The 25,033-nt window shown below is 37.6% G+C and overlaps 1 protein-coding gene across 4 annotated transcripts; it reads right to left on the reverse strand.

The window, feature by feature from the left end:
- Nucleotides 1–497: 497 nt before the first annotated feature.
- On the reverse strand, nt 498–24,960 carry LOC140930840 (V-type proton ATPase 116 kDa subunit a 1-like). Of its 4 annotated transcripts, none has more exons than XM_073380550.1 (23): nt 24,773–24,959; nt 24,584–24,604; nt 21,678–21,756; nt 21,113–21,210; nt 20,887–21,015; nt 20,074–20,147; nt 19,515–19,724; nt 18,540–18,633; nt 17,205–17,282; nt 15,940–16,225; nt 15,281–15,417; nt 13,491–13,642; nt 11,389–11,485; nt 10,535–10,653; nt 10,008–10,053; nt 9,474–9,557; nt 7,289–7,375; nt 6,145–6,252; nt 4,622–4,762; nt 3,706–3,823; nt 3,079–3,180; nt 1,545–1,614; nt 498–916 (listed from the first exon to the last, which is right to left on the reverse strand). In XM_073380550.1, the coding sequence occupies exons 1-23, from the start codon at nt 24,866–24,868 to the stop codon at nt 823–825; spliced, it is 2,520 nt and encodes an 839-aa protein (XP_073236651.1). In that variant the 5' UTR covers nt 24,869–24,959; the 3' UTR covers nt 498–822. The 4 variants fall into 4 exon arrangements, with proteins under 4 accessions (XP_073236651.1, XP_073236650.1, XP_073236649.1 ...); XM_073380549.1 differs by having other exon boundaries at nt 20,074–20,162; XM_073380548.1 differs by having other exon boundaries at nt 20,074–20,192.
- Nucleotides 24,961–25,033: the final 73 nt, after the last annotated feature.

A 25,033-nucleotide genomic window follows, 5' to 3' on the forward strand; every position in this document is an offset into this window, starting at 1 on the left:
TATCGAGATATGAATCACAAGCGAAGTTTAGAGGGCAACATAGGGCAACCCTTACGCCTCTTGAGTGCTTTCCGAACTTCCCACGTGCCTCTAAACAGTGGAGTTATATAGCTGCAGAAAATGGAAACCTATCGATGTCAGAAAATTTGGTTATGACGTCAACGTACGCCCGTACAGACTCTGGGGGTACGGGTAACAAATTCTGAGTAGGGTAGTGAAGGGAGTCGCAGACATGTACGTTGTGTTTCGTTTTCGCGCAAACTTAGCCATTTTAGGGGCAACCACAAGTGCTGCTCGAGTAAAGATCTACATTGAAGTTTCTTGTGTTCAAATAACGACAAAATTTTCGGAAATAAATTTGTAACGCTTTGCTTTTTTGCTTGATCACGCTTTTTTGTCACACTCCAGGAACAGCCTAGCATAAGCAGGGTACAGGGAAAACAAATTTAAAATACAGACCACAATAGAGTAAAACGAACAATCAAACAAGCCAGAGAGCAGATTGACAACCCTTTATTTTAAAGTTCATTTGTTCCTTTTAAGTGCCAGAAAATCAACTTCGCGCAATTTTCGCAAATTTTCGTTACGTTTATAAAACAAGAGACAACATGTATTGTAACCATGGTAAAGTAACATGGCTAATATTTTCCGAGTTAATTTAATGAAGACTGCTTCGAATTTCTGAAGGTTGCAGTACTGTCCACTTTTGTCTTTATCTAATACATGACTTTAGAAGTAATGATATACCTCCGACATAAACCATTTAATCTTTCGATAATCATTCTAGAGTTAACACTGCTCAGGATCAAAACTTTTAAGCAATTACTCCTCCAACTGACCACTTATTATGAGCTTAAAAGAGAAAGGCTGGAACTTGTAGCCTGCTCCTTGGTAAAACTTGTTCTGGAACTCGACCCTTCAAAATGATAATTAAAAAGTGCAATGAGAAATCAAGAGTAAAAGTTAATACACACGGTTAACGGTTAACGGTTAATCAAGTAAATGAAGAAAAAAATGTCAGCAGATCCTTCCGCGTCGCAGAAACAAAGAAAAACAAAAAAAGGCACTTAGAGCAACAGCGTTGTGGAAGAAACGAAAACCCCAGAAATTTGCTGAAAAACCCTTCAGACTTAACGAGGTACCACCAAAGCTTTAACGCAGTTTTCCAATTGAGAATCGCGAGGGACGAGCAAACCCCCAATGTTTCGTAAACTACGACAATTGTTGCAATTTTCCCTTACCGAGTTCTTTACGAGCATAAATGGGTGATTGGTAACATAATGCTTTAGACTTGTTACAAGTCGACCTCACGAGACAAAAGAACTTTTTTGAAAGTCTACATAGTGCTTGGGTGCTTGCCGTTTACACACACCGAGAGTCAGGATCCTAGATGGTTCATGTTGGAGATACAGGGAAACGCTCGAGCGTGTGGACTTCCTGTTGCTCAAAAAACTTATCTACTAACTCAGCTATTTTGCTGAAATTAGTGACAGCTCTGCTATGCATTAAGTTTATTATTGGGAACTGTTGTAGCAACAACTTACCAGTGAAGACGGAGAGCGTGCAGGAAAGCTGACAATCCCTCCATAATCAGCAAGACAGCAACAGTCAACACTGCAAACAATTGAACTCAGTCAATAAAACATTACGCTATATCATCCTTTTTACTAAGGCACACTGTGATTTGCTATGTGTTGTTCAATACGAGATTGTCTCTTTTCAATAAAACATCACATCAAAGTTTCACACACACAAGACATAGCCCCGCGGAAGGTATTACAATAAACAGAAGCTACAACCCGGCAAATGCCTTACAGGATAAAATAAAATACAAAAAAACAAAAACAAAAACGACCTTTGATTCCTTAATCAAGCTGGAAGGTGAGTGGGCAGAAGGCGGCCAGTGGCGAAGATATATAATTATATTGAAAGATATTATTTGTCACGGATTGTGTTGGATTATACATACTACAGTGAATAATATCATTTGACAAACTTTCAACGAACCCTGTGATACAGTAAAGAGAAACTTTGAAAAAGCTGGAAAGACTGCAATCCGCTTTAACCTTCTTCAATTTCTTCCATCCCTGCCTTTTTTGTACTTACTGTGTTATCAAAAATGTTCCTACACTATTTGAGGCGGTAATTTTGATATTTCCACTTCCTAGTAGTCTGGGTGAAATGGTTCCGTCCAAAAAAAAGCAGGTCAACCCCTTAAGACTCAAGAGTGATAAACAGCCATTTAATATCAAAAGAATAGGTTGCGAGGATTCATAAAAAAATCACTTAAGGAAAAATGCTTTGATCTTTTATCGAATTCTCTCGACTTATTCCTTATAGAAATGTATAGGCGAATCCTTGCTGACGTCATTGTTTACATTTTTCCTCATTAGCATACGACTTAACTCATAGAAGCCGTGGCCGTATACAGCTATTTCGAGAAAGGTTGTCGGAAAAAGTGCACGCGACAATCCCGAAAGGTATTGTGGGTGGTTTTAAGTTCACTGTTCTTTAAAGAAATTTGAAAGAATTGGTACGAAAGGCCGTGGAAATGTGTTTGCGAGTGCTAAAGGAAAGCAACAAAGGTAGGTTCGACAGGTACAGTCGTCGGAAACAGTGTATTGATCATATCCCATATTACCTTTCGGGATTGTCGCGTGCACATTTTTCCGACAACCTTTCTCGAAATAGCTGTATACGAACTAAATGCAAAAGTTGAAAGAGCTGATTAAGTTAAGCAATTTGTGCAATTTTCAGCTCTATACAAGCAATATTGAAGGAAATATTAGCCATCAAAAACTGCAAAATTGCTGTGTGGCAAAAAAGTTAACGAGCCATACATTCTCAGTAAAATTTCGTGTTTTTAGAGGAGGATTTCTCCGAAACCACTCCATGAATTGGGCTCAAATTTTCAGAGATAACTGAAACTGTTATCCCCTTTCAATATTCAAAGTGTTCATTTCATTAGTGTCATCAGAATAGTGATAAGAATATGTTAATGAGGCAAAAAGTGTAAACAAAGATTCGCCTATAGAGTACAGTGTGGAGAATTTGTAAGGGTTAGGAGAATAACCTGACCTGCCCAGGCCTGAAACAATGCATACGCTGCCACAACTCCAACGCCTCCCTCCATGCTCAGAGCCAAACGAAGAACCATGCTCCATAACACTTCTGACAACTCTGTGATGGAAAGTAAACTAATAATTAATGTTTACCGTAATTCCCCCTTCTTCCCCCGCTTCCCACTCTGTTAGAGCAGGTCCCACCCCCGGCCTTTCCTCTCCCGCCCACTATTCCCCCGGGCTGCCCCTTAGGCAATTTCGCATAATTTTTGTTTTCATGTGTTTAAGATATTTTCGATTGTTTTATATTACCTGTTTTACATTACCTGAAATCGAAAGTGAACAAAACAAACCCTCTCACTTTGCTTCCTAATTACGCATGCCCATCACCTGTGCGCACGCCAAGATTACGTGACATGTCTAAGGTGACGAAAACAAAACATTTTTTGCTGACAACTTTTGGGTATTTATCTCAGCTTACGTTTACCATTCCATTTTTTCTTTTTAAGCTTATTGGCGCGGAAGAGTACTTGAAGTACTTGAAACCTCGTTATAAAGATATTAATACGCACAGTAAAGGGATAAAGCAGTTGTAGAATAGCTATGTTCGGCCACGTTAGGGATGTGAAGTCAGTACTCTTACCTGCATGAGCAAGACTAAGCGCCCAAAGTCGCAGGTAAGATGCAGTGTTTGAGATACAACCAAGGCAGTACTCTATAGTGTGGATAACCTGATGTACAATGATCTCGCCAAAGTCAAACTGAGAAAGAAAAAAAAAAGACCGGATAAAAAGTGTGAGAAAAAAAAGGGAAACAGTTTCCAAGTAAAGCTCATCTGATCACAAACAAGTTTTTATTGAGAAAGATAGTCTTTGCAGACACAAGTGAGATACGATACTTATCAAGGTGTTAAATACTTCTACAGTACATTATAGCCTGTTCCAGGCAATCACTTAGTCGAGAGCTATGTAAGAGGGAGAGAGGCCTTTTCGTGTCGTTTTGATTTTTTCTGTTAACTTCTCAATGCATTATGCATTATACCTTTGTCTTGTATCAATGAAAAGCCATGCTGGGGAGTGTTCAATAATCTCCTTACTTCTCACTTCTATTGTAGCTTCTATCGTAACTTCTTTTGTCCTATTCAGACTTAAGCTTGGAAATTAAACAGCGCGTTGAAGTTCATTTTAATCCTGTGTACAAAGTAGCCTGTGTTCCAGTTTTCTATTACTGCTTTTCATTTTTGACAGGCTGATTTAATTAAACATGTTTAATTGGTGTGAATTGGGGAGTACCTTTTTGATACTTTTGTGTTATCACGTTTCAAGATAAATATTTTGATATTCTCACGATATTCAGCTACTTCAGCGCGCTGGTCGTCAGCTGGCTGATTGTTAGACTTGCTACAAGTCGACCTCTTGGCGAGCGGAGCGAGCCTTGTTTGGCCGCGAAGCGGCCGACCGCAAGCGACGAAGTCGCCCCGCGCCGACGAAGGACTTTTTTAAAAGTCTAGCTGATTGTATTAGATGGGTACAGTCTTTACTGAGGGAACTTTGCTATACCTCCTCATGGATATCATCCCCATGTTCTGCCACTGACTGGCCTTCATGATGAACCACTTCACCACCATCAAGCGCTGAATCGCCCAAATTCACTGCCACAGGGGGAGGGCTGGGGGAGCTTGATCTTAGCCTCTGAAAACCCTGGTAATAAGAATTCAACTCAGTCTCTACTAACGCTTAATAAACAAATTACATCAAACGACAACTTCATATTCGCCACTTTGAAGTTGCACTGGTCGAGATGGTTGTCAAAGTGCATTGTGGGACTGTTTTGGGGGTCAAATTTACCGCCATATTGAAAACTCGTCCCCCAAAACAGTCCCACAATGCACTTGACAACCATCTTGACCCAGTCTTCCGCACAACCTCAAAGTGGCCAATATACATGCTCTATTACAGCCATTATTTCTGTTACTGAATTTTTTTTAACCCTTAGATACCCAACTTCATACAGTGGCTACAGGAACCATTGTAAAACAGACACTTGGTTCTTGTCCCTTGGAGTTCTGTTAAGAACATTTGACCATTTCATGATAAAATGACCCTTAGAGGATTTTCACAACCAAAAGTACAAAACACATCTGTATGCACTGGTATTCAGTGATTTTGTTAAAGTTGAGTCCTGGGACTCATCAAGTGAAAAATGAGTCCCTGTCCAGAACAAATGAGTCCCAGTTAACGAGTCCGAGATTGAAAATACTTTGGGCCTTTACGTAACCAGACAGTTAGTCTGAAGGCAGACTCCAAAACTCTGTAACTCTGTGTAGGATAGGGTTAAGTGTTTAACATGAACATTACTTTCATTTTCATTGCTGCATTTCTTTTTTTTAAGCTACTTTATGAAATCCAGGGTGCCAGTATGGAAGTTTTGTTTCAAAACTATCATATTTCTCTATTACCGAAAGGAAAGAGGAAGCACCAAATGGTTAACAGGCACATTCCAGACTTCAACTTCAGGTTCTAAGTGTAAGTCCAATCAAACCTTACTGACTAGAGGTTATCATTGATTATGGATCCGCGTTATAGTAACTTACGGAAAATTACGGAAACGAAATTGAGTCGAAAAGAGTCCAGTTCCCCAGCCGAGGTGCCCCTGATAAAATTAATAAGGCCGGCTAATTTGAAGTTGCCAATGAAAGCTCGAACATTTCCGCCTTAGTGTCACAGGAACACCAGATTAGGATCTTAACATAAAACGACGAAAAAAGAAGAACAAGGGGGACCAAAATCTACCAATTCAAAACCTGCAGACACGAACCTTTGAACCAACCATATATGGCTGAAGAAAACTCTTTTCTTAAGAGGTATGCAAAGACCGTTGAGAACAGCGAAACATGAGATCAATAGTATTCAACTTTGGTATACAAAAGTAGCTATTAAAATGGATGTAAAACTTCTGCACGACAATTAGCTTTTGAGTTGCGATCTTAAAAAATTACTTTTTTCATGATATGTTTCTCTTATTTCGAAGGCCACTACTCAAACCTAATGCAAAGTGTCTTTTGATTTAATAAGTATCTTACTTCATCCTTCTTAGCCTTGTGCTGGCGACGTAGGTAGATTGGTTTCACCAGGAGCATCCAGGGTACACACAGAACTGCTACAACTACCAACAGCGGCTGAATAATATCCTACAGAAGAGGCCGGTACTACTTATCAGTACGTATTTGATCTTCACAAACCCTTTTGTCAAGAATCCTTTACCACACAATATTAGAATCCAACAATTAACTTTAGAATGTTGAGGCCCCCAGCAAAACACCATTTCAACTGCTACTAAATGCAATCTTTTTAATTCATATTCTACTTAATCTACTTAGTAAGTAAACACTTAGTCAACCGCCTTCAAACTTGACCTCAAATTTTGAATGTTTGGCCCCCAAACAGGTCACATTTGCATCAACAGCATACTCCCTTGGTACTGTACTACTGAATGCACTGAGAATGTTTGACATCCACTGACAATTGGTTGACATTGTATTAGCCATTTGCTCTGTTGGCTGGCAAACGGAGTTTCAAACATCTCATGGGGTTGAATGTAGGCGGTTCTCCCCTTGCCCTCTCTCCCTCGTTTTCTTGCTTAATCTTCGTTCACCTTTCGTGCGGCTGTATCCCTTATGTTACTTAACACAAACCAATCACCACAAAAACTGCCTGGTATGCAGGCTAGTCTATCTGGAACAGCAACAACAGCAACAACAATATACAGGCTGCTTAGTGCAATATGCTTACATGGTACGCTAATAACAAGCGAATTGCAAAAGGTTTGAACCCAAGAGTCATTTCAAAAGTAGGTTGAGTTTGATCGTCCGGGTGAACGTAGTCCTAAATAGGACTGTTGTTGTTGACAGTGACTGACGTTTCGACAACCTGTGAGGTAGTCATCTTCAGAGTCAAAGTGAGTTGTATCACGTCAGTTGATGGTATTATACTCTGGTTATTGATCTCATTGATCAATTACGTCGCGATGTTATTGGTCGTCTGTCAGTTAAGCCGTGACGTTATTGGCTATGAAGACTCGTAATCAATCGTTCTCTTGTAGCTATTTTTGCTTGAGAGCAAATTGTACTGCACAAGGTTTTCTTTTTCCTTGTTTCGCTTAGCATTTTACCTGGTACGTGTTGCAATTTTAAATCTAGGAAAATAGAACTTGTGTCTCTTGCTTACCTGTCCTTTATAAATTAAGTCGCTCGCTTGAATGGTTCCGCCAAACTGGAGAAACATGTTGATCAGAGCTAACAACAAGCTTGGTTGCTTAAAGAAAATGGAAAGCAAAAAGTCAGGGAATTCGCCAAAAGTCGAAACTGGCCAGCTGGACAGGCCAACGTGAAAAAGAAATAATTTAATAGTCTTTTCTTAAAAGTCGTTAACATACTTTTTTTTATTTTTTTTATAAAAATTGTTTGAACCTCGGTATAATTCAAATTAGACAGACTGCAAATTATAGTAGTTGCTAAAAAATATATCTACGAGTCCCAACTGTTCTTCAGTAGGATACCTAAAATGCGTGCAATTCCACAATATTATTGGTTTCGGCTCCATTAAATCCTATACCAATTGCAGAACAATTTAGGAGGAGCCACCCACCGTGTGAGCACAGTCGCGGACAACACATATAAGTGAAGAAAATAACGCAAAGCAAAACTAAGACGTAGGGCCAAGGGACTGGTGAAATTTGTTTGCTATTAGGAGTCATTATATGGAGGTTCTTTTTCAAATATTTTACTATTAGGGTAAAGGAAATCATTCGTTGTAATGCAGACTTCATTATACTGAGGTTCTTTATATCAAGGTTCCACTGTAGATTAATCTGGCTCAGTGGATAGTCCTGATAAAATAACATTAATGAAATTCTCTGTCAACTGGATTGGTCGGGCTGGCCAGTTGTAAGCAGCCTAAGTTTAACGCAAAATGATCATTAGGCAAGTTTCGTATTCTCTGACGGACCTGGAACGAGCATGATTGCGAGGCTAATGCGGGTCAACTTCTTGGAAAAAACAAAAACAAACATAGGCAAATTGCGGCTGAGTCGTTGGAAAACGATACAAATCATGAAACTAATAAGACTTCAAAGCTCAAACTTTAACAGTCCGCTGAAGCGATATCTGTTTCAAACAGCGAAACTATGGCAAGAGCTGGTCGAACTAACAGAGACATGAAAAAAGCCACGACTGAAGCCAAAAGAAGAAGTAAACTTCAGCTTGAAAATGGTAAATTAAGCTTATGTTTAAAAGTCAATATTCGATTCCCTTCTATTTTCAAACTTCTTATTATCCTGTTTTACTCGTGTGTATATCTGTAAAATGGAATAGCATCACCATCTGTATAATAAGTCTGTATTCAACTTCTCATCGAGTGAAATGTGCATACGTCGATCGTTTTTCTACATGTGGCTGAATGTTTTTATAAACGACGTAAGCTAAATGTACAAATAAACTTATATCGCCTTTGTCCATTCCGATTTCACTTCCTCACAGTGAAAGGAATCTATGCAGAACTTCAGCCCCGTCAAGATAGATATTTTTCCACCAAGCGTACTTGTTCGGTTTATTTCAAATACACAAGATATTTCATCCCTTCCGTTAGAAAATGTCAACTGAAAAGTAGTTGTTTTACTAAATTGCATTTTTTCGATAACTTCCACATTTCAATGAAGGCTTCCTTAAAGAAGTTATAACGATCATTGAAAATGGACATTAAAATGGCTTCAGGGTTTTACCATCCTTTTTTGAGACCATCTTCGCATTTTTATTGAACTCACTCACCAACCACTTTTCGCATAATTTCTGGTTTCGCTCGTTGTTTTTCTCGGTGACGAAGAGCTGATCTTCCTTCCCAATGATTTCTTAAGCCTATAAGTAAGTTTGGAGCCCATTGAAACATTAAACCTTTAAGATTTCCTCATTTTCCGGTAACTCAGCTGCAGTTTTCTCATGTTTGTTGGTCTTCTTGCCAAGAAGTCACCCGCATTAGCCTCGCTTTCGCGCGAAAACAAGCACTCGCCCTAGGTCGCCTGGGAATACGAAATTTGCATATTGTGCCAACATACAAGTCGAGGGATCTGTAGCCAGGCTTCCTCCTCAATCAACCCCCCCTCCTTCCTCTGGAAAGTACTAAAATGGAAGCTTAAAAATGCCATTTATTTTCAAGCATTCTGGGCATCAAATACACTGTAGAACGTTGCTCATGACCACTGAAGAAAAGAGTACATATATAGACTTGAAAGTTCTTGCTTTCATAAAATCTTACAACCAACTCTCCAAAGACGTAATATAATGAAGAGGTGCTTGGTAAAGAAAATCATGAGAGACAAATAATAAAACTATTATTTAAGACTGTCATTGAGCCTTACTTGTGGGCTGTGCACATTAATAGCAATCCACTTGTAGAATATCAAAATCACCAGGTAGCCAAAAATACAAAACAGAAACAGAACCTACAAAACAAAGACAGTACAAATAAAATATTATTGCATCAGTGCAGTTCCACGCAAACAACACGTAGTCCAACACAGCAGTGTAATATCAACATGCATGACAGTTCTTGGGCCATCTTGTTATACTAATTCTATTGAGAATACCAAAACAAATATGGTAAATTGCACACTGTAAACTTGGCAGTGAACAAGAAAGGTCAAACAGACACCAACTATCAAGGTGGTTTTTCACCAATATCAAGAGTACATCAGATTTATAGAGAGGTAAACTTGTTTATTAGCTTATCATTTAAATGTTAATTAACACTCATGGTGTGGAAATTGCCTCCTGAGACAACAATATCATGAAAACGTACGTTTTAAACATCTATGACACTTATAATAAAATGTTTTGCTTAGTTCTACTATGTATAATAATTAGGAAATGTGGCCATACACTCTTCAATTTACCTGGGGAATAAACTCTGCAAAAATGTTCAGAGGTTTTTTGAAGTGCCTGAAACAAGAAATGACAAAGTAAAAATAAATAAAATAAATAAATAAAATTCAGGTAACATATTTGTACTGCAGGCTTTGGTCCAGCAGTGAGCCCACATAGAGATTAAAATGGATACTATACAAGAATTTTCACGTGTCAAGTTGCCTGGAAAAGTTGGGCAGTTTCTTTGCATTCATTACGCTGGTAAAAAACAAACAAACAAAGAGTCTTCCTAAAACTTCTGTTCCCAGAGCCAATTATGGAGATGTGACGTAGTTTGAACTTTTGCACCTGTAGATGAAATCTTATGGTTTTATCATTAAAATAAAACTTTCACATGGTTCTAATCATTTAGCATGTTGCTCTTACTTTTGAACCTGTGGATGAAATCCTATGGCAAATGAAACTTCTTCAACAGCACTTCCCCCCCCCCCCCCTCTCTTTCATAGAACAGAATTGGGGAAAAGCAGGGTATGGCCATTCTGTGGTTAATACTCACCTGTGATTAAAGAAACTCAGACAGACACCAAACATCATATGCACCACACCCAACACAACAGACATCTTCATTTTAAAGGAGTTGGTAAATGTAAGTTTGTTTGTGGCTATCTGCCAGATCTGCGAAACAAATACTGGTTAGTCCATTAAAAAAAAGAGTACATAAATAACAATAATACTATTAATTAACACACTTTTCTAGCCTGCGAAAACATCTGTTTGAACTCCTTGCTCTTCGCCGCTGGGGACGTCTCGCGCGGAGGAATGTCTGCGACTCAGCGACAGAAAATCCATACTGATGACTTAAAATCTATCCGGAATCTGATCAGAAGCGCTGATTGGTCGACGGAGTAGTTACATTGTTTTAGCTATTGTTTACGAATGACAGTCTTGACAGACAAAAGACAAAAGGCCACAGAGGTCAAATGTAAATGTGAAGAATCTCTAACCAAACCATCAATATTTGTAGAATATAGTCTTCTCGAGAAGAAGTATTTGAGTTTTGCTTGAGCTCTTTGGCAGATGAACACAACACTTTACCAAAATCGACCAGAAGACACATAAAATTGGACAACTTTATATTTGGAACCCCATGACTACCGGATTTATTATGTAAACATTGATTTGCATCATCAGTATGGAATTGCTGCGCTGAGTTCCAGATGTTCCTCCGTGCGAAACGTGCCCAGCTACGACGAACAAGGAGAAACAAATGTTTTCTCAGGCTAACACTTTTCTGACAACAACAACAGATAGTGATAAGCAACGGCATATTTATAGCAATTTAATTCAAATTAATGCAGACTGTGTACGTTTAGTGCCTTAAGCACAGAAAGAAAACAGACATGTACTTACTGGATCTATCCCGAAGTAGTATGGAATTCCAACATATGTTTGCTTAGGGTCAAGCATAATAGTCTCGCTTTCTGCATAAGAATCGAGTGCACTTGCACTAACACAACACAAAAAACAATGTCAAAAAATTGAGAAAGTGAAGACGTAATTTTAGAATTAAATCTTAAATGGTAATTCTTCATTTGCTACCTGGCTTTTTTTAAAGATCTTTTTTTGGCAAGAGGGACTGGCATTTAGTGTCTAGAGAGATGTCTGACGAATAGAGTGTAAAAAAAGGACTTTTACAGACGGAATCCATCAGGAAATGGAGTAAAAATTTTCATTTTTTAGTGGACAAAAACCTTGTACCAGAATAATTTACATAATATCGCATTCTTTTTTACATTTTTTAAGGCTAAAGATATAATTAATTATTTGTAATAACGCCAAAGAAAATGAATGTAAAATTTCACAAAATTACATCTTACACATGAAATTGTCAGAATTTTACCTCTTTTTTCACAATTATTGTGAAATTTGACATTCATTTTCTCGGACTCCCAATGGGAAATTTTCTTTGGTCTTATTACAGATGACTAATTACATCTTTGGCCCTTGAAAAAAGAATGCAGTATTGTTAAATTATTCTGGTACAAGGTTTTCGTCTACTGAAAATTAAAATTACCCAATTTCCTGATGGATTCCGTCTTAACCCTTTAAGGTCCAATATCCACATATAAGTTCTTCAGACTGCTTTCCATACATTTCGTAAAAGAATACCCCTGCTAGTATCATAGAGTGTTAATTACTTCTTTGACCACAACCACACCTGTGGTTCATAAAATATATCAGCATTACATTCAAAATGGAATCCAGGCATTTGCTAAATTTAAGCGTCCAGAATGCACTAGATAGCATCTCAGAGAATTTCAATCTCAAAAACTTTCCCAGAGGATCATGTGCCCGAAACTCGTGTGCCGTTCACAATTCAGATGGGCCATATTGCCACTGTACACTATATCTCTAGGCCCCCTCAGTAGTTTCAATAAAGATACAAGTAGCCAGTGGGTTTGAATAGAGTTACCGACTGTATTAACAAGTCTCCTTTTTCTACAGGGGTCAGGAGGCATGAACCCTCAAAAAATTTTGAAATTACAAAGCCCAAAAATGCGATTTCCAGCACTCTGGGGAATAAATTGAGGACAAAAGAGCGTGGTTCTTTTTTCATTCAAGAAAATGTAGCTAATCCATTCAACTTTCAATCTATCAGCCACAGAACAAATGATGAAATCTAAATTACGCACTTTTGCACATAAACAAATTCTGTGCAAACCTATAAAGAAACTTGGGAAAAACTGACTGAAATATAGCATTCACAGGACTAAAGTATACACCAGGGGGCCTTTATGGAAACACATAATTGCATTTTCATTCAGATTATATGATGCATTTTTGGTTACGATGTTATTCAAAGTAGACTAGTTGCTTCTTTCTTCTAGAAAAAAGTAGCCAACTACTCTGGGCAAAGTAGCCGGTGCATTTTGTCAGCCGTCAGTGCTTACTGAAACCCCTGCCCCCTTTATCACAAAATCCTCCGTCCTCCCCTGTCTATTTAGCAATTTTGATGTGTGCATATTTTGGGACACTTAATTTTTGAGTAAAACAATAATTGTTTACATTTCATAGACAATATTGGTTATTTAACATGTCTTTGAATTAAGAAAAAAAAAAAAAAAAAAATTTTATCAAAGGAACAATAAAGTCAAAATTCAGAAAAACTCCACAGCAGGACTAAATGTCAACAGTAACAACAAAGCAGTTCTCACAATGTCCACAAGCAGTTCATGCTTGTACATGAATAATGTTATTGTTCTTGTGTCAATTGACCACAACATCCATTTACACTGAAAATTCCTCAGAAAAGTAAAAAAAAATGTGATTTTGTAAACGTTTCAGTGGTAATAAACTCGCTCTTTCTTGATTGTGGACATAATGTGAGTCACTTAATTTTCGCGACACTCATTGTTCACGTCACTTAGATTTTGCAATTTTTTTGTATTGCGAAATTCATGAAATTAATGTGTCAGGACTATTTCATGTAATAAGGTATTTACAAAGCTTACCTAATTGCTGGCCACGTTACATCGAGATCCCACGAAGATCCAAAGATGTTGAAGGACTTGGAGAAGCAGTCATTATAAATAAGACCAGTATAGACAGCAAATAAACCCATCAACAAAATAATGTATCGACCTTCAAACATGGTTTCAAAGATCTGCCAAGACAAATAATGATATTAAGATATTAGTTTCCTGTGGCACAAAAACTAAAGGTTGTGAGTCTTCATTGGCAGGTACATGCAAACCATGTCAGAGTAGAAAAACTACATAAATAAATAAGTAAATAAATAAAAGTTATAGTAAAGATTATGAAGTTTTGAATATTACATGAAAATCATATTATGTGAACTGCGGATTGAAGAATTAAATGAAGGATGATCATCGCAGTTATATACGCATCATCATCCTTTCCTGGGTTTATAACGAACCAATTCAACTGCCTGCTCCCAGTTGGCTTGTTAGCTTAATTGGTAGAGCGCTGCACCAGTATTGCGCAGAGGTCAAGAGTTCGAATCCCGTACAAGCCTGAATTTTTTTCAGGCTTTCTTTTCGCAACTGCAAAAGTTGTGTACATAACTGCCATGATCATCCTGGTAACTTGAAAGCAAAGCTTACAGGAATATAAAAAATGCGGTATGTATCATGATAGTATATCTACCGGTATTTTTAGTAATACTGGACACTGTTATCATTATCCAGCTCAATAATTGATTTCCACATGTGCCTAATTTAATTCGAAAGGTAACTACTTTGACATGGGATGTCTAAATCAACTGAATTTGACAGTTGCAAATTAAATATGACTTTGTCAAATCTGTGACTGAAGCATTCGCAAATTCAACTTAGGTTAAACATTTGATTTATAAGTTGCATTTCACATGTGCCACATATAATGTACTTATTATAGAAACCCTTACCCATAATGGATAAAATTTTTTTCTAGAGACTGGGAATATTTACAACACACTGAGTTACCATCATATCGGATGTCTGAATCAACTGCCATATTTAATTACTGTCATTGACTTAAATAGGTGTTCGGCACACATAAGAAATTCCACGTTTGAAAGGAGCCTAACATGAATAAAGTTTCAGCTTAGTAGTTTGCAGGCTGCTATTAAGTTGTTGTTTTCTTTTCAGTAACAGCAATTCGTATCTCTCTTTGTAAATGCATTTTATTCATCGGCTTGTGCCATGACTTAAGAATCAGCTGTAATAGTTGATTTTACTTTCTCTTTGACATGATTTGTATCTCACTGGACATGATTTGCATATCAAAAGGAGCAATCAATTTTCATCCATCCATTTCAACAAAAGGAAATGGAATCACTTCTCACTTTAGTGGACAACCACGAACCCTGACTTTATCGAATAAATATGCGGCACCGAAGAAAGACGAAAAAGCTAACCTTTTTGATCAAATTATTTTAAGGTTTAAATTTGAAGCTCTATATAGTATAAAATAGTTACAATTTACTTTTACCGGTATTACTTTTAATAATAATAATGATGATAATAACAATAATAATAATAATAATAATAATAATAATAATAATAATAATAAAAAATTAAAATAATAAAAAAAAACCACTCTGGCTTTCAATAATTTGGGACCTTAAATTCCCCCAGAATCAATAAATTAATGCCTTCCATTCAAAAACCAGTCATTTTGGCTAGAATCCTCATGGACAAGGGATTTTCTTTGTAATGATTTTCATGAGTTTACTCGACACAATTTGTTCACAGCTTCACAAATCAATGTTAGTTACTTTCATCAACAGCAATAAACTTGCCTCTCCTCCATTGAAATTTTTCAGTTTCTTCTCATTAAACACCATCCACAAAGCAAACAGGAACATGATCAAGCCATGGCCACAGTCCCCAAACATGACAGCAAAAAGAAACGGAAATGTGATGATGGTAAACAGAGCTGTTTGTCGGAAGAAAGTAAAAAAAACAAAACAAAAAAAGATTAAATTTATTTGGACAATTGAATGAAAAGCTACTTACATAGACATTCTAAAAGTCCTCTATATTTTTCCTGGTTGGTTATGCTATTTCAAAGGACTTTTCATACCTGTTTGGTGCGAAATTCACCAGTTGAAATTCTACATGTGACATCGTGACAACTGATCAATAGCACAGTGACTAATAAATCTTTCATGCCGCTCCAGACACAGCATATGTCAATCATTTTTTTCCCCACGTGCATTTATAATATGAATCAAATCCATTCAGGTAAAACAAGCCGACTCGAGACTTGGTCGCTAGCTCCAACCCGGCAAGACCACGTGCACTGAAGCTTGCTTCACTCACTTTTAACAACTTATGAGAGGTCGACTTGTAGCAAGTCTACTACTTACAGTGTAAATTAAGAATTTGGAAATAGCTGTACACACTTTGAGTATCACTGGTCTATGTTTAAAAACCAATATCTGCTAATCTTCTCTACCTGGGTTAACCTCTTGGTAATTAGCCACGCCATAAGCATCTACGATGACTTGAAACCCCTCTGTAAACTTGTTGGTCCTGTTAAAAGTTGGAGGTTCCTGCTTAGTAGCCATGCGATTCAGGATAGATGGTATGGCAGCACCACTGCGCTCTGTGCCACGACGTAACGCTTGCTGAATCCTGTCCAAGTCACTCACAGGACACCAACACTCGGCAATGAGACACTTCTGAGTCACATCCAGATTGAACATGTTCATAGTGTGGTAAATGGCCTTGATCTTCTTTACCTAGAAATGACAATATTAAATCAAACACTGAATTCTCCAGCCTTCTTATTTATACATTAATTCAATACAGTATACAGTAAAACTTCTGGGCTGCAAGCCTTTTCAGCATATTCACTTTAGTTTTCCGACCACACAATACAGACTGTGACACAAAGACCAATGTATTCAAAACAATGTCAGCCAGGGACTGAGTGGCTGTCATGTTGCTCCCCAAAAATGTGTTCCTACAGTCGAACCCCTATTACACCGTAAGTCGCTTCCGCTTCATAGAGGTTGGCCACTTAATAAGGTTCGTCAGGAATAGGTCTGAAACTTACTTGAAACATTATTCAAATGCAAGCATACTTTAAGACTTTTAACATCTGTTGCACATAATGAAACTTTTAAAAATTGTACAAAACCAATTTTAAGGAAATCCTGTGACAAGGTCTCAACATGAACACCGCATTTACATTTTGAGTATTTTTACAGTCGGTTTAATTGGTTAGTAAACATGTAACCATGTAATGAGAACAATAAACGTGTGTTTAAGTGTATTTATCAGTCATCACTTTCTAATTCAGCTTCTTATCTGCCATTGCCTTATCAAAAACAAAGCCAAACCGACGCTTACTTAATTCCGGGTGGCAGCTTAATAGGAGTCAAAAACGATGAAAAACCTTCATCGGAATGATCAAAAGGTAGCCACGGTCGCTTAAAAGGGGTGGCTTCTTAATAGGGGTTTTATTTGTATTTTTTAAGTGAAAATATTTTCGGTATTGTTATAGCTAGCCACTTACAAGGGGTTGCTGCTTAATAGGTGGCCGCTTAATTCCACTGTAGTTACACTTAATAAACAAAATCAAAACTCTACCAAAGCAGACTGTTTTAGTGACCCTTTGGTAAAAAGCCAGTCTTTCTTTCCTCAAGGGGAGTTGCTTAAGACAGTTTTGAGCAAAGAAGCGTGATGTTGTCTAATACTGAATAACATTGTAATTACCTTGATAAACCATTGATTAATGTTCTTAGCCACAGTCAACAACAGGCGATGACGGTGATCACGAGTTTCATTGAGCACCTACCAAGAAAAAAGACTAGTAAAATAACGTGAAACAATGGAATTGATGTAAAATGTTGCAGATAAGAGGAATACAATACACCTCCCTGATACATGATAAACGTATCTGCACTAAGCTTGGACACAATATAGAAGGGTACCTTCCATCCCTTATAAAGGTATGTACATTAGAGAGGTTAAGCATCACGTTTACATCAAATGGCAAATGCAAAATTTGTACCATGTGACCAAGTTTCCCCTTTACTTGTTATTTACTATTCATTATTTCGACACATAAAAATTAGTAGCTTCACGCATTTTGTTTTGTCCAAAAGAATATTGTTTTGAGCTGCTTTTATCTGCTCATTTTCTTTTATGAGAAATTCTCAACTTGACTTTGCCGTAATTTGCAATGACAAAGCCCCTTTACTAACATGCATTTCAGTCAACAAATACACAAAAAGAGAGGGATAAGAGAGACAAAGCCAACTGGCGAGGTTGCCATCCAAACAGGGCTGCTCCAGTATATTCTAACAAGACCCTTGTGAAGGTCTGTCCTTCCACACAGTAAGCCTGCCATCAAACACTTAACACATTCGCCCCTGAGCCGCCCGTAACCGCCCATGCAGATCCACGTCCTTTCTACCGATTGTGACGTCATCAGTTTAAATGGTCAAGGATAATTTTGTCTGCTAACTCATGAAGAGTGAAGAGATCTTTCAAACCATACCAGAATGAGTGCCATTCAGTCAAGGACACCGGGGAAAAAGGCTTCTTTTCCCACTGCCCACCTACCTTTCCTTTCATCTAATTGTAAGATCCTAAAAGTTTTCCTAAAAACTTATCCCACCAAAGGGAAGCCTACTAAATGCCCAGTAAGAGAAAAAAACAAGTGAGGCAAGAAAAACGAAAAAAAGAGGGAAGGAGAGAAAGTGAAAAGAACAAGTCAAGACTGCTGTGTAACTTTTAAACCCAAAAACTATCTCGAAATTTTGCTTTCTGCCAATGCCCGAACTTCGCAAGCTAATATTTTGCATCTAGCTCAGAACGCTGTGAAGTGTACAACCTGTAAACAGCTTTGTTATAGCATGGCAGTGACCAGAAAACCAAAACCGCTCAACTAGCTTTTTGGCAAAGTCTCCAGGGGCAAATGATTTAAATACTTTGGGCAGCAAAAGAGAAAAAAGTAACAAAGTGGATGATGATCAATGTTACCTGTAGTTCATTCATTATTTGGAGTGCAGGTTTAATAGTGAAGTAGGTATTTTCCATACTTACATGTTGAAGATCTTCAATCCTTGTGTTAACTCCAATAGCCATTTCCCGTCTCTCTGCTGCTGTGTCTGGACAGGGGTACAGTGTGGCTCGAAAACTAAGAAACAAATTACCATTACATAGATTTGATTATCTAAATGAATCTGAAGGTTGTTACTACTAAAAGTAATACCACAAAATAATCATCTACGAAACCCCCTAAGGTGGGGGGGGGGGGGGGGGGGCTCATTCATATCAAGCCTATTTGAGGTGGGGCTTAATAGAGACAGGGGGCTTATTTGAGAGAATGGCCTATTTAACTTAGTAAAAAGGATGGTATCAGTTCTCCATTAAAAACTACAATACAAAGCAGAGAAGCTCAAGAACAAAAAGGTTGGAGGTCATGCAGCTGAGGATCAGAATCAAATCTGAACTTCCAGTTGGTAAATAACCCATACCGGTTATTTCCCCATGAAGTTTTACAGTGGTGATAGATCATACAGTCCCTCATTTAACAGTGAAGAATAATTTGGGTGGGGGGGGGGGGGGCTTAATGAAGGATTTACAGTATGAAAGTAAATAATGTTCACTGACTATGTTTTCTAGATATGTCATTTATTGCTAGCTTTGTGTCGCTCTAAAACATTGTGGTATAACTTCATTGAAGTGAATTAATCTTATTTTCTTTAGTTTTTTTTAGCGTTTCCCTAACAGCAGGCAGTCAAAACAATTGACAAGATACATGTACCTTGGACATTATTGTGCTGGCTACTTGTTGATTTTTGTTTAATGACTGGAAGACAGATTATTTATTAGTGATAATGATAATTTTTAGCAGGAGTGTCTGGCTAACTATGCTGTGATCAGACCTTTAATTTCAACTTTGTACACAATGTATCTCACTGCCTACTATTGCTGTGTATTTCACATTCCATTCTAAATATTGAAAAATCATCTACCGCACTGGACTGTTTTTAAGTCAATGAAAAATTCACTTACCCCTCACATATCTTCTTTACTCTGCTCTTAAGCTGATCTCCTTGAAAGAAGATGATGAAGACACATTTATTAACCTGGTCTCCTGTGCTTGGGTCTTCAAGAGGAGTCTCAATCTCGGCTTGTTTAAAGAACACATTCCCACGGCAAGCACGCCATAGAAGACGTTCAAATGTAGGTACTTTCTCACGAGCTATCACCCCAGTCACAAACCTGTGCAGTTTACAAGCAAAATTAGTTACTGCCCTTTAAACTTACAGGGACATACAGACTGTAATACACCCTTTAACTTTTGCTCGAGGGTAACCAGGAAAAACCATATGTTGAGTACCCTGGGTATACATGTAGAACATGGGTCTTTAATGAAAAGAGATCCTGACAGATTCACTTTTTAGTAAGGTATTACTGCATTCAGTTTCTACATTATGACCTGTGAAGTTACTCCGAGTGGCTTAGTCAACATAATTCAGTGAACATTAAGATCAGACGTATCAAGTGGTTTCTTGTAAGAGGTTAAAGACAATAGAAAACATCACCCTAAAAAGTCATTGCTGTCACTTACCCTAGTTGAGTTGCTGTGGCTGTGGCTGATCCTCTTGTTTCTTCTCTCAACAGAGCTTGCATATCATCAGTGCCCTGCGGTTCGTGGATCTGTTGTTGATTATGCACGTGAAGTTCGGCCTAACCAAAGTTACCAACACAACACTGTGTTCTAATACTACCCAATATTCACAGCTAACAAATACATATTCTTATTGTATAAGGCTTATACAATCATAGTGGCTACCATGGTAACTAAATTTTGGCGGGGTTGCCAATTTGGTGAAAATAAATAGATTTTGACACAGAAGTAGCAATCAATAATTAATTAATTTTTTGTTTTCACATGATCTTCACAAAAGTCAAGCTACATCAGAGGAACATGCCTAGAAAATAGTGTCAATTAGCTTTGGCTAGTACAGTAGATCCTGTAGTAAGGTTACAACTAATGGATTCTACCTTTTAATTGCCCTAATAAAACTTGCATGTAAACCACATGCGAGATTGACCCACAAAAGTTATGCTTTTCTGTTAAAATACAGCTACATGTATTTGTATTTTAAAGGTGCTGATGTATGATGAAAGAATGGCCATGTAAAGTGTAAGCAGTTTGACCTTCCATATAATCTGCAAAACGTGAATGCATTTCATACAGTGTAAGTACAGTAGATAGTAGAAAAATAAATGGGGTTTTCAGTGCCAACCTTTTTATAGACAAAAAATTGCTTAATAACTTATTTTTCTGTCCATGAAAAGGTTATCATCACTTAGCAACTGATCTAAGTTAATGGCAAATGAAGTTTACAAAAAAACATACAGATTGAAAGAGCATCACCTCTTCAAAGAAGGTCTGCGTCTTGCGCAAAATGTGTTTGAGTTCTGTCAACTCCAGGAAGCTTTTCATCAGAGCTTCATAGTTAGCATTGCTGTCTTTCATTTCATTCTCAAGCTGTTCAAACTGAGCCTAAAGAATAATAGTTAAATAAGTTAGAAAAAAGGAAATGTTGTTGATGACTGCACATTTTATATCTCATTTATGTCAAGGTTATTAACTAACTCACCTCAAGATCAATCATTTCTCTTGGATGAGGTGCCTCGGGATTTTCTCCAGTATCACTAACATGGATATCAGCCTTTTCAATTTCTTTTTTCAAGAATCCTGCCAAAACACATTGTAAATCATTTCAATTCATGTACTTGAGAAAAACATATAGAGTTCTGAGTAGCGATGCTGATTACTTAAAAAGAGTTGTAAGAATAATACTCGGCTATATTTGTAATGTTATGAGCATGAAACAAACATAATAAAACATTTTGATTCCTTGAGGGAATATGAATGTATGGCATCCTACACCTATATTTATACAAACAACCACATAGCACTCTTAAATTACAGGTCATATGTTTTCGCACAGACGTTTACATCCAACCTAAAAGAGGCCATTACTGAGATGTCTTACGCCTCTGTTTCAAATCGAGGCTAAAAGTGCAAAGCCACTGACATGAAAATGACTTTTTTATTCTCATGCAACTAAAACTTACTTTCACAAGAAGGTTTCACACTTATGGCCTTGTTTTGAAAGTGACAGTTTTGGAACTAGTAATAGCTAATCGGTATTCACTTACTGAGTTTTCTTTCCATTTCTTCACATCGTCTGACTTCGTTGACAAATTTGCGTTGAAAGGCATTCACATCCGGATTAAGCTGACAAGAAAACCATCCGTATAAGAAAGAAAAACAGTGACAACAAACATTTATGGTCAACCATTTCCAAGATGGACATGACTGGAATCTGCATTAAGTGTCTATCTTAGAAAGTTGTCTACCTTACACTGTATCTGTCTATTTTGGGCACACCAACACGATTTAAAAAGTTTCTTCCAATGTCTTTTGTTAGCCATGACAGACAGAAGTTTCTACCTCTTAAGATCGGTATCACTCTCTACTTGGTCAATAAATGCCATTGCTGGGTGAACCCCTGCATCATCTACCGTGTTTTAGTTCCCAAAGAAGTAGTTGGGAAACAATCTCATTCTTGCTTCTCCAACAGTGGCCACTAAACTGCAGCTGGCATATCTGGAGACTTATTGAAAATGGAGGCAGGTCCCAGTGGAGCTCTTTGTAAGATAATAAATTAACAAATCAACAACACTTTTCCATGGTCTGTGTTCTCATTGACCATAGAAATGACGTAAGAATGTTCAAAGATGGTGGACGCCACAAGCCATAGGCGAGAGATATCACTGCAAAGTTTTGAACCCAAGGCTTCTCTTTTATCTGTCATTCTAATCAGACATGCCCCAAAAGAACCATAAACATCTAGATCTAATACATCTATGGAGGGGTATTCCAGTCAAAAATGCAATTAGATTGCAGGGTTTGAGCTAGGATTTGATTACTGGGGGACATTTTGTCCCCTTGGCTAAAATATTGGGGGACATTTTTATTTTTAGGGGGACAGACAAATTAATTTTTAGTCATCATTTTTTTTTTTGCACTCATACAGGCAAGCCAACAAAAACATTTTTTTTTCTTACCTGATCCTTGTAATACAAGAAAAGTGATACAAACAAAAAAAAGTTAAGTTATTGGTGCCAAGACTTTTTTTTTTCTCTTCATATTTAAACAGAGGATCAATGACCATGCTTTACACTTCAAAACACTTCAGAGCAGAATCTTGTCTGAGCATCCCCTTGTAAACTTCAATTCCTTTCTTAATTACTGATAGACGAACAAGTACTAATTCTTCTGTTGGTTCTAGCCCAAACATCAAGGGCTGTAGAAAAGTCAAAGTCCTTGGAAGGTGGGCCCTCAATGTCAATGGCCATGAGGACATCCAGCCTCTCAGCTTTCAGTCTGATTCTCAAAGTATTCTTAATTCTATTCTGTGTGCTAAAACCTCTTTCACAGCCAGCCGTATTAGTAGGCAATAACAAGTGCAACTTGACAAAGCTTAATTAAATTTTGGACTTCATCACTACGATGGGTAGCAAACACGTTTTCGATGTGACAAGTTAAAGATTGCCAGGAGCGTTCACCATGCTTGCTTGAGCATGAGATGTACATGTTCAGTAAAGCGTTACTGAAATGTGACTTTAGAATGAACTTTTTAAACGTGCGATAAAATATACTTTCCACGTATTGTTTAGCTTGCAATTTCTGTACTGAACTAAGTCTTCGTGTTGGCCTCTTTTCAAGTTTTTTCCCTAAATTTTGAAGGGGACAAATTGTCCCCTTGGCCGTTTTTTCAAGGGACAATTTCAATTGCAGTGCGGGATTGGTGCAATGGTGCAGCCTGGCTCAAACCCTGTAGATTGCAACCTTCACTCCATTAGATTGTACCTATATGCAATTAGATTGCAATCATCCTTTTGCTCCAACCCTCATGCCCAGAGATTGTACCTTTATACCATTGGATTATCCCTTTTTGCCATTAGATTGTACCAGTACCTTGTATTTGACTGTACCTCCAAGGGAACAACATTCCATTGGATCGTAATAAAACTGAGTCAGTGGTTAAGCATAGAAATTAAGCCTCAAACTCATGATCATATGAGACATATTACCTTGGGCTACATGAGGGATACTCCAGTTGTTTCTTCCAAAAAACAATGTCCAATGTCAATAGACCTTGTCACGGTTTTCGAAGCCATCATCAAGAGTAGGGAAACATGTGAGAATCTACAGTGTTTGTATCAGAATCTAATGTCGAATAATTTCCGTAAAATGGCTCTTCTGAAAAAAATATGAAATGTAAACTAAAGCTACAAAGCAAAGGATTGCACTAAAAAATTTTGGGGCATACCTGCGCCTTAATTTCTCCAGCAGCTTGCTTAAGATTTTCCATATATTTGTCTGTAATTTTTCCCAGGACTTTCTAACAGACAAATGTATAAAAAATTTTAAAAAGTGGTTCTAGGTCTTCTAGCGCATGTAATGCCCTCAATATTTTTCAGTAGAATCCTTAGAAGTAAAGCTTTAGTTTAAAATTCGCATTTTTTATTTACAGAACAGTCGTTTTACGGAAATTATTCAACATTAGATGCTCATACAAACAATGGAATTTTTCACGCGTTTGCCTACTCGTCAAGATGGTGTCGAAAACCGTGACAAGGTCTATATTGACTTTGCTAGGTACAGAGTAGATTGGCTTTGTTCTGTACTGTTGATGCTTAGAGGAAACTTGCACAGTTAGAATACTCATCCCTGTCGAGAATGGCAAGCAATTGCTGGGCCTCTTGCACTTTTGGCAGAAGACTTTCTTCCAAGTTTTTTCCAAGCCTCGAAAGCACAGAACAAAGTCAATCTACTCTCATGAGTGTTGGAACAAACTAAATTGATACGATCTAATTGCATACGATCTATAATGGGATGAAGATTACGATCCAGTTGCATACAGATACGATCTAATGAAGGAAGGTGGCGAGCTAATTACATAAAGGTACGAAAAAATGAAATGAATATTACGATCTAATTGCATAGATCAGGTACGATGTTGCGATCTAATAATCAATGTTTGATCAATACTTACATCTCGAAATTGCACAAGACCCTACGTGAGAAAAAAAAAAACAAAAACAAAAAAAAGAGGGGATAAGAGGAAATCAGTGTTTAGTCATAAAAGTTAACCGATCAGTTATCAAAATACTGGAAAAGTAGAGAGCAAAAATGATAAATGTTCGATCAAAACAAGATGGCGGAGATTACTACTCTTTCTTACCAATTCTCCGAGTTCGCTAACGCAGGAATATGCCGCCTCAGCTTGAAGAAAGAGCTGGGCTAATGTCATCTCTTCTGATCTAAAAAGGGATGACATCTTGGCGAGAAAGTATAAGTGTATTTAGCTGACAAAAAGCAAGAAATATATGAAAATGGGTTCCTGGCTCACATCACTAATCTCACATGACCATTACATCAGAGCCCACAACTCCTTGCGGTATTGTGTTTTTCCGAAGGTCACCGACCCCTGTCACCGACCGCC

The sequence above is a fragment of the Porites lutea genome, chromosome 3 (assembly GCF_958299795.1).
Source record: "Porites lutea chromosome 3, jaPorLute2.1, whole genome shotgun sequence".
Classification (NCBI taxonomy): domain Eukaryota; kingdom Metazoa; phylum Cnidaria; class Anthozoa; order Scleractinia; family Poritidae; genus Porites; species Porites lutea.

Excerpts from the sequence above, each read along its gene's own strand:
- LOC140930840 (XM_073380548.1), bottom strand. The coding sequence starts at position 24,868 with ATGTCATCCCTTTTTAGATCAGAAGAGATGACATTAGCCCAGCTCTTT. Across the intron at positions 6,253-7,288 it reads ACTTAATTTATAAAGGACAG|GATATTATTCAGCCGCTGTT; the intron begins GTAAGCAAGAGA and ends CCTCTTCTGTAG. Across the intron at positions 3,824-4,621 it reads GGGATGATATCCATGAGGAG|TTTGACTTTGGCGAGATCAT; the intron begins GTATAGCAAAGT and ends TTTCTTTCTCAG.